Source organism: Prinia subflava, unplaced genomic scaffold (genome assembly GCF_021018805.1).
Source record: "Prinia subflava isolate CZ2003 ecotype Zambia unplaced genomic scaffold, Cam_Psub_1.2 scaffold_161_NEW, whole genome shotgun sequence".
Lineage (NCBI taxonomy): Eukaryota > Metazoa > Chordata > Aves > Passeriformes > Cisticolidae > Prinia > Prinia subflava.
In genome coordinates, this window is record NW_026960683.1 from 51,321 (window position 1) to 64,167 (window position 12,847).

Below are 12,847 nucleotides of genomic sequence, written 5' to 3' on the forward strand. Positions count from 1 at the left end.
TTTTGGGGTGCTGGGGGGGGGGTCAGAGACCCCTTTGTGCCCCCCTCACCCCCCTGACCGCGGTTTTGGGGTGTCACTGACCCCCCTGTGTCCCCCCACCCCCCTGACCGCGGTTTTGGGGTGTCACTGACCCCCCTGTGTCCCCCCACCCCCCTGACCGCGGTTTTGGGGTGTCACTGACCCCCCTGTGTCCCCTCACCCCCCTGACCTCGGTTTTGGGGTGTCACTGACCCCCCTGTGTCCCCCCACCCCCCTGACCGCGGTTTTGGGGTGTCACTGACCCCTCTGTGTCCCCCCACCCCCCTGACCGCGGTTTTGGGGTGTCACTGACCCCTCTGTGTCCCCCCACCCCCCTGACCGCGGTTTTGGGGTGTCACTGACCCCTCTGTGTCCCCCCACCCCCCTGACCGCGGTTTGGGGGTTCGGGGGGGCCCCGTTAATCTCTGACCGCGGTTTTGGGGTGTCACTGACCCCTCTGTGCCCCCCCACCCCCCCAGCCGCAATTTTGGGGTTCAGGGGGGGGTCCCGGGGGGGCCCCGTTAATCTCTGGCCATCGTGTGGCCGTTCCCAGTAGCTTTGTTCTGGAAAGCTCTGTATAAACTTCCTGCGTTCACTGTGCTGGACCCCCCAAAAACCCCCCTGGGGACCCCCAAAAACCTCCCCGGGGACCCCCAAAATCTGCCCGGGGACCCCCTAACCCCCCCGGGATCCCCAAACCCCCCCGGGACCCCAAAATCCCCCTGGGGACCCCCAAAAACCCTCCCGGGGACCCCCAAAATCTTCCCGGGGACCCCCAAAACCCCCCGGGACCCCCAAAAACCCTCCCGGGGACCCTCAAAAAACCCCGGAACCCCCCAAACCCTCCCGGGGACCCCCCCAAACCCCTCGGGGACCCCCAAAACCCCCCTGGGGACCCCCAAAATCCCCCCGGGATCCCCCAAACCCCCCCGGGGACCCCCAAAAAAACCCCGGGGACCCCCAAAATCCCCCCGGGACCCCCAAAAATCCCCCGGGGACCCCCAAAATCCCCCCGGGACCCCCCCCCCAAACAGCGGGAGCCTCCAGGAGGGGTTTTTGGGGAGGGGGAGGGGGTGGCAGGGGAGGGGACAAGGGACAGAGGGGACAAATCAGGAGCCCCGAGCGATTTTTTTTTTGGGGGGGGGGGGGGCTCAAATTTGGGGACAGGGTGGGGGGTGGGGCTGGGGAGAGGGGGCGACTTTTGGTGACCCCCCCAAAGTTTGTGGGGGGGCTTTATTTATTTTATTTTATTTTATTTTATTTTATTTTATTTTATTTTATTTTATTTTATTTTATTTTATTTTATTTTATTTTATTTTATTTTATTTTATATTTTATTTTAATTTAATTTAATTTAATTTTAAAGGAGGGGGGGGTCTCCATCCCTTGGCTCCGCCCCCCCCCAAGTGACCTTGGCGATGTCACTGTCACCTCTCTGTGCCTCAGTTTCCCCCCCAGGTTTAAAGTGGGGGTGGGGGGTCTTTTTTTTTGGGGGGGGGGGGCACCCCTGGATGCAATACTGAGCCCATCCCCCACCCCCTCCCCCGAGAGGGGGGGTCAGGACCCCTCCCCCACCGCCCTGGACCCCCCGAGCTGAGGGGGGGTCGCGGGGAGGGGGGGGTCGGGGGGATTTTGGGGGGATTTTTGGGGGATTTTGGGGGTTTTGGGGGATTTTGGGGGGGTTTTGGGGGGGCTGAGGCGCAAATTAAAGGAGCCTGAACTGAACGCGTCGCTCTCTGCTCACCTGGGGGGTTTTGGGGGGGATTTTTGGGGGGATTTTTTGGGTTTGGGGGGAATTTTTGGGGGTTTTGGGAGGAATTCGAGGAGTTTCAGGGAGGATTTTTGGAGTTTGGAGGGAATTTTTGGGTTTGGGGGGAATTTTGGGGGTTTTAGGGGAAATTCGAGGAGTTTCAGGGAGGATTTTTGGAGTTTTGGGGGGAAATTTGGGGGAGTTTGGGGCGGTTCAGGGGGGATTTGGAGGAATTTAGGGCGATTTGGGGGAGGGGTTTGAATTTAGGGGTTTTTGGGGAATTTAGGGAGGTTTTGGGGTAGTTTTAGGGGGTTTAGGGGGATTTGGGGGCGGTTTTGGAGGAGTTTAGGGCGATTTTGGGGGGGTTAGGGGGGAATTCGGGGAGGGTTTTTTGAATTTAGGGGGTTTTGGGGAATTTAGGGCGATTTTGGGGGGTTTAGGGGGGAATTCGGGGGGGCTGTGTGAATTTAGGGCGGTTTTGGGGAATTTAGGGAGGTTTTGGGGTGGTTTTAGGGGGGTTTAGGGGGATTTTGGGGCGGTTTTGGGGAGTTTAATGGGTTTAGGGAGATGTTAGGGTGGTTTTGGGGAATTTAGGGCGATTTTGGGGGGGTTGGGGGGAATTCGGGGGGCTGTATGAATTTAGAGCGGTTTTGGGGAATTTAGGGAGGTTTGGGGTGGTTTTAGGGGATTTTAGCGGGAAGCTCAGGGGGATTTTAGGGCGGTTTTGGGGAGTTTAGAGGGTTCAGGGGGATTTTAGGGCGATTTTGGGGAGTTTAGAGGGTTCAGGGGGATTTTAGGGCGGTTTTGGGGGATTTCAGTGCAGTTTTGGGGGGATTTTGGGCCATTTTGGAGGATTTTTCTTTCTTTTCCCCCGGCACCTTTTTTAGGGGGTGACCAAACCCCGCGTGGGGCGGGTTCGGGGTTTGGGGCGGATTTTGGGGGGACCCCAGACCCTTTTTGGGGACACTCCCGGGCCACTCCAGGGGTGGTGGCCCCGTGGTGGCCCCGCGCGACAATCCGGGGGTGGCGCGGGGCTGTCAATGATTAACGCGCGGTGCCTGGCGGTGGTGGCGCTGCCTGGTGGCACCGGTGACACCGGTGGTGACACCGGTGGTGGCACCGGTGGTGGCACCGCGGAGCAGCCAGGGGACATCGCGCTGTGCCCCGGGGGGGGGTCGCGTTTGTCCCCTCCCTATGCGACGCGCAGGTAACGGCGGTGGCGGGGACAGGACACCCCAAAAGTGTCCCCAAGGGGACAGCAAGGGACACTGAGGGTCACCAGTGGGCGCTTCCCGCTCATCCCAGTCCAAACTGGGATCCGGGGGGTGGGGGGGACTGGGACGCGGTGGTGACACGGTGGTGACACGGTGGCCACGCGGTGTCACCAAGGAGGGATGGCTGAGGGTGGGGGAAACTGAGGCACGGCCACAACGCGGCTTTTGTGTCCCCTCCAGGGGTGGCCGCGGGTGTCACCAGGAGCGGGGACATCCCTGCCGGGTCCCCGCCCTGTCCCTCGGCGCGGCGACAGCGACACCTCAGCGCCGCCCCTCGTGTCGCGACATCGCCGCCGGCCCGTGACAGGCGCGTCACCTTCGAGGACGAGCTGGTGACAAGGCGGGAGACACCGCGAGCCGCGGGGGCAAGGGGTGGGGACAGCGCTGTGTCCCCAAGAGGGTCCCCAAAAGTGTCTCCAAGAGGGTCCCCAAAAGTGTCACCATGGCCAGGGGTGGGGTCCCCAAAATTGTCCCCAAAAGGGTCCCCAAAAGTGTCACCACAGCCAGAGGTGGAGTCCTCAAAAGTGTCCTCAAAAGTGTCACCATGGGCACACATGATGTCCCCAAAAGTGTCCTCAAAAGTGTCACCATGGGCACACATGATGTCCCCAAAAGTGTCACCAGGGCCAGGAGCTGTGTTCCCAAAAGTGCCCCCAAAAGTGCCCCCAAAAGTGTCCCCAAAAGTGTCACTGCGGCCACGAGCTGTGTCTCCAAAAGGGTCCCCAAAAGGGTCCCCAGAAGGGTCCTCAAAAGTGTCCCCAAAAGTGTCACCTCGTCCAGAGGTGGTGTCCCCAAAAATGTCCCCAAAAGTGTCACTGCAGCCAGGAGCTGTGTCCCCAAAAGGGTCCCCAAAAGAGTGCCCAAAAGGGTCCCCAAAAGTGTCCCCAAAAGTGTCATCGCAGGCAGAGGTGGTGTCCTCAAAAGTGTCACCACAGCCAGGAGATGTGTCCCCAAAAGTGCCCCTAAAAGTGTCACTGCCACTAAAGGCCATGTCCCCAAAAGTGTCACCATGGCCAGAGGTGGGGGTCCCCAAAAGTGTCCCCAAAAGTGTCACCGCCACCAAAGGCCGTGTCCCCAAAAGTGCCCCCCAAAAGGCCACCACAGTCAGGAGCTGTGTCCCCAAAAGTGTCACCATGGCCAGACAATCCATCCCGATCCCGGCAGGATCCATCCCGACATTCCCGATCCCGGCAGGATCATTCCAGGCTGGATCATTCCCGATCCCATCTGGATCCATCTCAATCCCTGCTGGATCCACCCCATTCCCAGCTGGATCAATCTCGATCCTGGCTGGATCATCCCCGATCCCGGCGGGATCCATCCCGACATCCCCGATCCCAGCTGGATCAATCCTGGCTGGATCCATCCCGATCCCAGCTGGATCCATCTCGATCCCGGCTGGATCATTCCAGGCTGGATCATTCCCAATCCTGGTGGGATCCACCCCGACATTCCCGATCCCGGCAGGATCCATTTCAATCCTGACTGGATCATTCCCGATCCCAGCTGGGTCATTCCCAGCAGGATCCACCTCGATCCCGGTGGGACCCACCTCATTCCCGGCTGGATCGATCCCAGCTGGATCATTCCCGATCCCGTCGGGATCCATCCCGACATTCCCAATCCCGTCGGGATCCACCCCGACATTCCCGATCCCAGCTGGATCAATCCCAGCTGGATCATTCCCAATCCCATTGAGATCCATCCTGATCCCATCTGGATCCTTCCTGACCCCCTTGGGATCCACCCCAACATTCCCGATCCCGCCTGGATCATCGGGAGGGGTCTCCAAGGATTTTCTCTTGGAGTCTCCAGGGGTTTTTTGGGAGGGGTCTCCAAGGATTTTTTTGGGGGGAAAGATCTCCAAGATTTTTTTGGGGGGGTCTCCAAGGTTTTGTTGGAGTCTCCAAATTTTGGTTTTGTTTTTATTTTTTGTGGGGTCCCCAATATTTTTGGGGGGGCTTTCCAAGATTTTTAGGGGACGATCGCCAAGATTTTTTTTTTATTGGTGTCTCCAAGGGGTTTTATTTTTTGGGTGAGATTCTCCAAATTTTTTGGGGGGGGTGAAATTCTCCAAATTTTTATTTTGGGAGGGGGGGGAGGGGGCGGCGCTTCAGCCCCACCCACAGCACCCTTGGGTGGGGGTGGGGGAGGGGACACACCTGGAGCTGCCACGCCCCCTTGGGGACCCTCCTGTCCCCAATTTCCCCTTTTCACCCCCAATTTCACCCTCCCCTCCCCCACAGATTCCTCCCGGTCCTGCCCCTCCCCTCCCGGTTTTAACCCCTCCGTGCCCGGGGGTCTCTCCGGTCCTGCCCCTCCCCCGGTTTTAACCCCTCCGTGCCCGGGGGCGGCCCCGGCCGTGCCCCCCCGCCCTCCCCGGGGGCGGGTCCCGGGGCCGGTCCCGCCGCCGCCTCCGCCGCTCCCGGCTGCCATTTTAAGGTGAACAAAGCGGCGGAGGCGGCGGCAGGTGAGCGGCGCGGCGGGCACGGGGGGCACCGGCACCGGCACCGGGACCGAGACCGGCACCGGGACCGACACCGGCACCGGGACCGGCAGCGCGGGGCGGGACCGGGGCGGGACCGGGAGGGAGAACCGGGGGTGTCGTTGTGCAGGGGGGGGGTCCCGTCCTTCCCCTGCGGCACCGGGGGCCCGGCCGGAGCTCTGCCCGGTACCGGTACCGGGGTTCCAGAGCGGGACCGGGACCGGAATCCAGCGCGGGGAATTTCCCACACCGGGTCCGTACCGGTACCGGGGTTCCGGAGCGGTACCGGGGTTCCGGAGCGGTACCGGGGTTCCGGAGCGGTACCGGTACCGGATTCCAAAGCGGGGAGTTCCCCGCACCGGCTCCGCACCGGTACCGATACCGGGATTCCAGAGCGGTACGGGAATTCCTGAGGGGGTCCCGGTACCGGATTCCAAAGAGGGGAATTCACCGCACCGGGTCCGTACCGGTTCCGGTACCGGATCCCAGAGTGGTACCGGGATTCCAGACCGGTTCTGGGGTTCCGGTACCGGATTCCGAAGCGGGGAGCGCCCCACACCGGGTCTGTACTGGAACCGGTACCGGGGTCCTCAGCAGCTCCACACCGGCACCTGGCTCTCCTCCGGTACCGGGATTCCAGAGCGGTACCGGTACCGGATTCCAAAGCCGGGATCTCTCCACACCGGGTCCGTACCGGTACCGGGAGTCCCGAGCGGTACCAGGGTCCCCACCGGGTCCCCACTCGCTCCCAGATCCGGCCGGTACCGGATTCCAGAGCGGTCCGGGGCCCCGGTACCGGATTCCAAAGCAGGGAATGCCCCAGCCTGGGTCCACAGCGGTACCGGTACCGGGATTCCAGAGCGGTACCGGGATCCTCACCAGGCCCACACTGGTACCGGGGTGATCACTGGGATCCACACCGGTACCGGTACCGGGATTCCTGAGGGGGTTCCGGTACCGGAATCCAAAGTGGGGAGTTCCCCACACCGGGTCCGGAGCGGTACCGGGGTTCCGGAGCGGTACCGGGGTTCCGGAGCGGTACCGGTACCGGATTCCAAAGCGGGGAGTTCCCCACACCGGGTCCGTACCGGTACCGGGATTCTGGAGCGGTACCGAGGTTCCCCCGAGATCCGCCCTGGTCCCGGTCCCGGAGCCGCCCCGGGGCCCCGCGGCTCCTCCCGGTGCCCCCGCCCCGGTCCCGGGGGTCCCCGGTGGGGTCGAACCGCGGGGTCCAACGGGGGACCGGGGCATTTGGGACTGAGGGAACCGGAACCGCGGGCGGTGCGGGGCTGGGAGGGACGGGAGAGGTTTGGGATCGGGGAAGGTTTGGGATTTGGGATTTGGGGAAGAACGGGAAAGGTTTGGGATTTGGGCAGGTTTGGGATTTGGGCAGGTTTGGGATTTGGGAGGTGCCTTTGGGCCCCCCCAAAACTCCCCCCGCCCTTCCCGGGGGTCCCAGCGAGCCCCGGTACTGCCCGGTTTGGATTTCCCGCAGGGGTCCGGGGTTTTTTGGGGTCCTCACATGGATTTTGATGATTTTGAGGCCCCCACCCCAAAATTTCCAACCCGCTTTCCTCGCAGCTCTGCCTGACATGCTCCTCCATAACGATCATTAATTTTAATTTTTTTTTTTTTTTTTTTATTTTCTATTTTATTTTCTTTTCTATTTTATTTTATTTTCTATTTTATTTTATTTTCTACTTTATTTTATTTTTTGTTCTATTTATTTTTTGGTTTTATTTATTTTTATTTTATCTTATTTTATTTTATTTTTATTTACTTATTTTAAAAACTATTTTAAAAATTTTATTACATTTTCGTTTTGTTTTGGTTTTTTTTTTCTTTTATAATTGTTTTCACCGCGATTATTTTGATTTTTAATCCGCCCCATCAGCTTAGGGCGGCCCCCTCGGGGCCAGCGCGGGGGCCCCTCCTGGGCGCTTTTCCCGCTCCGAGAATTCCAAAAACAATCCCCGGATAAATCCCCGGGGTGCCGGGAGGGGACAGGAGGGGACACCGAGAGCCCCGGGAGGGGACACCGAGAGTCCCGGGAGGGGACACCGAGAACTCCGGGAGGGGACACCGAGAGTCCCGGGAGGGGACACCGAGAACTCCGGGAGGGGACAGGGAGGTGACACCGAGACCCCCGGGAGGGGACACCGAGAGCCCCGAGAGGGGACAGGGAGGTGACACCGAGAGTCCCGGGAGGGGACAGGGAGATGACACCGAGAGTCCCGGGAGGGGACAGGGAGGTGACACCCAGAGCCCGGCGTGGCCGCTGAGTCACCGTGCCTCAGTTTCTCCACCTAAAACGCGCCGCGTCTCCGGCTGCGGGCGGTGACTCCGTGCCTCAGTTTCCCTCCCTGCCCCAGTTTCCCCGCGAAACCGAGGGCTCGGTGCCTCAGTTTCCCGGTGAAACCGAGGCGACTCCGACTCCCTGCCTCAGTTTCCCTCCGTGCCTCAGTTTCCCTATGAAATTGAGGTGACTGCGACTCCCGATAGTGACTCCGTGCCTCAGTTTCCCGGTGAAACCGAGGACTCTGTGCCTCAGTTTCCCTCCCTGCCTCAATTTCCCTCCCTGCCCCAGTTTCCCCGCGAAACCGAGGACTCCGTGCCTCAGTTTCCCGGTGAAACCGAGCCCGACTCCGACTCTGTGCCTCAGTTTCCCCGTGAAACTGAGGTGACTCCGACTCCGGGCGGTGACTCCGTGCCTCAGTTTCCCGGTGAAACCGGGGCCCACTCCAACTCCCCGGCTCCCTCTCCGTGCCTCAGTTTCCCCGTGAAATCGAGGTGACTGCCACTCCTCACAGTGACTCCCTGCCTCAGTTTCCCCGCCGCGTCCCTCCCCGCCGCGGGCGGCGCCAGGCGGTGACGAAGCGACCAAAGTCCTTCCTCCTCCTCCTCCTCCTCCTCCTCCTCCTCCAGCCCCTCCCACAACCTCTCCCCTCCTCTCTCTCTCTCTCTCTCCCACAGCGATGCTGCCCCCCAAACCCTACGACGCCCCCTCCACCCTTTACGGACCCCCGCCTCACCCCTCGGGGGGCGACCCCGCCTGGGCCCCGCCGGGTTCGCTGCTCGCCCTGGACGCTCCGCAGCGCTTCTACCGCTGGTCCTCGCCCCCGGGGCTAGTGCGAGCCCTGGGCGCCGCCGCGCTGCTGCTCTGCATCGCCGTGTTCGCCTGCGTGGCCTCCACGCTGGCCTGGGACTACGGATACGGCTACGGGATTTACGGGAACGGCCTGGGAGGGTTTTATGGATCGGGATATTACGGCAGCGGGGTGAATTATGGATATGGATACGGAGGGTATTACGGAGGGGTCACCAACCCGCGGGCCGCCAACGCCTTCATGATCGCCGCGGCCGTGCTCTGCTTCCTGGCCCAGCTCGGGCTGCTGGTGGCCGGGCTGAGCCGGTCCAGCTCGGTTCGGTCCCGCCGGTTCTACCTGGCGGTGCTGGCCACCAGCGCGGCGCTGGCGCTGCTGGAGTTGGTGGCCACCATCGTCTACGTGGTGGCCGTGAACCCGCAGGCGCAGATGGGAGGAGGGGGCTACCTGTACAGCCCGCTGCTGGCCATGTGCAGCCAGGTGTACGCGGGGGGAACCGTCATCAACCAGTACCTGTACCACTACTGCAGCGTGGACCCGCAGGAGGTGAGCGGGGAGAGGGAGCCCGGAAAGGGAGGGAGGGACCCCAGAAAGGGGAGGAGGGACCCCGAAAGGGGAGAGGGAGGGATGCCCAGGAGGGGAGAGAGTGAGCCCGAAAAGGGAGGGAGGGAACCCCGAAAGGGGAGAGAGGGAGCCCGAAAAGGGAGGGAGGGACCCCAGAAAGGGGTGAGGGAGGGACCCCAGAAAGGGGAGAGGGAGGGACCCCAGAAAGGGGAGGGAGTGACCCCAGAAAGGGGAGGGAGGGATGCCCAGAAAGGGGAGGAGGGACCCCAGGGGGAGAGGGAGGGACCCCAAAAGGGGAGGAAGGGACTCCAGAAAGGGGAGGAAGGGATGCCCAGGAGGGAGGGAGGGATCCCCGAAAGGGGAGGAGGGGCCCCGAAAGGGGAGGGAGGGACCCCCCGAAAGGGGAGGGAGGGACCCCAGAAAGGGGTGAGGGAGGGACCCCAGGGGAGAGGGAGGGAGCCCCGAAAGGGGAGAGGGAGGGATGCCCAGGAGGGGAGGGAGGGATCCCCGAAAGGGGAGGAGGGACCCCGAAAGGGGAGGGAGGGACCCCAGAAAGGGGTGAGGGAGGGACCCCAGGGGGAGAGGAGGGACCCCAGAAAGGGGAGGAAGGGACTCCAGAAAGGGGAGGGAGGGACCCCAGAAAGGGGTGAGGGAGGGATGCCCAGGAGGGGAGGGAGGGATCCCGAAATGGGAGGAAGGGACTCCAGACAGGGGAGGGAGGGACCCCAGAAAGGGGAGAGGGAGGGATGCCCAGGGGAGAGGGAGGGACCCCAGAAAGGGGGAGAGAGGACCCCGAAAAGGGAGGGAGGGACCTCAAAAAGGGGAGAAGAGGGACCCCAAAGGGGGAGGGAGGGAACCCCGAAAGGAGAGAGAGGGAACCACGAGAGAGGAGAGAGGGAGCTCTGAAAGGGAAGGGAGGGGGGGACCCCAGGGGGTGAGGGAGGGATGGAAGAAGAGACCCCTCGGGAGGTGAGGGAGAGACCCCCGAAAGGGGAGGGAGGGAACCCCGAAAGGGGAGAGAGGGAACCCCGAAAGGGGAGGAGAGGAACCCCGAAAGGGGAGGGAGGGACCCCCAGAAAGGGGAGGGAGTGACCCCCGAAGGGGGAGGGAGGGACCCCCGAAAGGGGTGAGGGAGGGATGCCCAGGGGGTGAGGGAGGGACCCCAGAAAGGGGAGAGGGACCCCAGAAAGGGGAGAGGGACCCCAGAAAGGGGAGGGAGGGAGGGATGCCCAGGGGGTGAGGGAGAGACCCCAGGGGGAGACGGAGGGACCCCCGAAAGGGGAGAGGGACCCCCAGAAAGGGGAGGGAGGGAGGGATGCCCAGGGGGGTGAGGAGGGATCCCCGAAAGGGGAGAGGGAGGGATGCCCAGGAGGGGAGGGAGAGACCCCAGAAAGGGGAGGAGGGACCCCAGAAAGGGGAGAGGGAGCCCGAAAAGGGAGGGATGGAGGAAGAGACCCCCTCGGGAGGTGAGGGAGAGACCCCCGAAAGGAGAGAGAGGGAACCCCGAAAGAGGACGGAGGGGACCCCCAGAAAGGGGAGGGAGTGACCCCGAAGGGGGAGGGAGAGACCCCCAGGAGGGCAGGGAGGGATGCCCAGGGGGTGAGGGAGGGACCCCCGAAAGGAGAGAGAGGGAACCCCGAAAGGGAAGGGAGGGACCCCAGGGGGAGAGGGAGCCCGAAAAGGGAGGGAGGGAACCCCAGGAGCTGAGGGAGGGATCCTGAGGAAAAGAGGGAGGGACCCCCAGAAAGGGGAGGGATGGAGGGAGAGACCCCCAGGAGGGGAGGGATCCCAGGAGATGAGGGAGGGACCCCAAAAGGGGAGGGAGGGACCCCCATGGAGGAGACTCCCACAGAAAAGTTTGGATTTGGGAAGGACAGGGAAGGTTTGGATTGGGGAAGGTTGGGATTTTGAAAGGTTTGGGATTTGGGAATGAAGGGAAGGGTTTGGGATTTGGGGAGGATAGAACAGGTTTGAGATTCGTGAAGGTTTGGGGTCGGGAAGGTTTGGGATTTGGGAAGGTTTGGGATTTGGGAAGGTTTGGGATTTTGAAAGGTTTGGGATTTGGGAAGGTTTGGGGCTCGGGAACCCCAGAGAATCTTTGGGATGGGGCTCATCCCACAGGAGGGACCCCCAGGAGCGGTTGGATCGCGGGATTTGGGATAAATCCCAAACGGGATTTGGGGTGTCCGGGTCTCGATCCCACCTGAGGGGGATTTATGGGATGAGTTGGGGCCGCAGGGAAAACCGGGATGGAGCAGGGAGGAGTTGGGATGAGCGGGATTTATGGGATGGGACTGTGGGAAAACCGGGACAGTCCAGGGAGAGAGGAACCGGGACAACCCGGGAATGTGGGAAAACCGGGACAATCTCGGGCTGGGAAGAACCGGGAGAATCTGGGGATGTGGGAAAAACCGGGACAATCCTGGGCTGGGAAAACCAGGACAATCCGGGGAGAGAGGAACCGGGACAGTCCCGGCACGCAGGAAATCCCGGGATAACCCCTCCGGCCGCTCCCGGGAGTTTCGGGGAGGGGACGGGGCCGGTTCCGGTTTCGGGAACTTTGCTCCGCCGGTTGTAAAAACCTCGGAGCGGAGCCGGGGTGGGGAAAAACAGGGGAAGGTTGGGATTTGGGAAAAACAGGGGAAGGTTTGGGATTTGGGAAAAACAGGGAAAGGTTTGGGATTTGGGAAAAACAGGAAAGGTTCGGGGTTTGGGAAGGTTCGGGGTTGGGGAAGGTTTGGGATCGGGGAAGGTTTGGGATCGGGGAAGGTTCGGGGTTTGGGAAGGTTCGGGGTTGGGGAAGGTTTGGGATCGGGGAAGGTTTGGGATCGGGGAAGGTTTGGGATCGGGGAAGGTTTGGGATCGGGAAGGTTTGGGGTTGGGATTTGGGAGGGCCAGGGAGAGATTTGGGATTCAGGAATCAGCCCCGCCCCCCTCGATCCCCTCCCCTGCTCTGCCCCGCGCCAGCCCCAAACCATTCCCAGATTCCAATCCCTGTCCCGTTCCCCATCCCAGTCCTGAACCATTCCCAATCCCGGCCCCGTTCCCGTTCCCAATCCTGTCCCCGTTCCCGGCCCCCGTTCCCGTTCCCGTTCCCGGTCCGTCCCTGCCCGGGGCCGCTCCCGCCGGGGCTGGAATGCGGCACTTCCAGCCCGGCGGCGGGCCGGCCGGACTGACCCGGGACTGACCCGGGACTGACCCGGGTGGGGGCACCGGGACCCCCCAAATCCTGCCCTGTCCTTCCCAACCCCCAAACCCTTCCCTGTCCTTCCCAAATCCCAAACATTCCCCAATCCCAAATCTTTCCTGTCCTTTTCCAGTCCCAAACTTTTCTCTGTCTTTCCCAAACCTTCCCAAATCCGAAACCTTCCTAAATCCCAAACATTTCCTGTCCTTCCTGAATCCCAAACCTTCCTTGTCCTTCTGAAATCCCCGTCCTTCCCAAATCCCGAACCCCAAATCCTTCCCTGTCCTTCCCAAATCCCAAACATTCCTAAATCCCAAACGATTTGGGGGTTGGGAAGGACAGGAGAGGTTTGGGATTTGGGATTTGGGAAGGGAAAGTTTGGGATTGGGGATGGTTTGGGATTTGGGAAGGACAGGAAAGGTTTGGGATTCAGGAATGTTTAGGATTTTGAGAGGTTTGGGATTG

The 12,847-nt window shown here is 61.7% G+C and overlaps 1 protein-coding gene across 1 annotated transcript; it reads left to right on the forward strand.

Moving 5' to 3' along the window:
• Positions 1 to 5,444: 5,444 nt before the first annotated feature.
• Positions 5,445 to 9,204, forward strand: LOC134565310 (occludin-like; the record flags this gene model as incomplete). Its single annotated transcript, XM_063424831.1, has 2 exons — positions 5,445 to 5,512; positions 8,501 to 9,204. A coding segment is annotated over exon 2 (702 nt), but the record flags the coding sequence as incomplete, so codon positions are not given.
• Between the last annotated feature and the right edge of the window lie 3,643 nt (positions 9,205 to 12,847).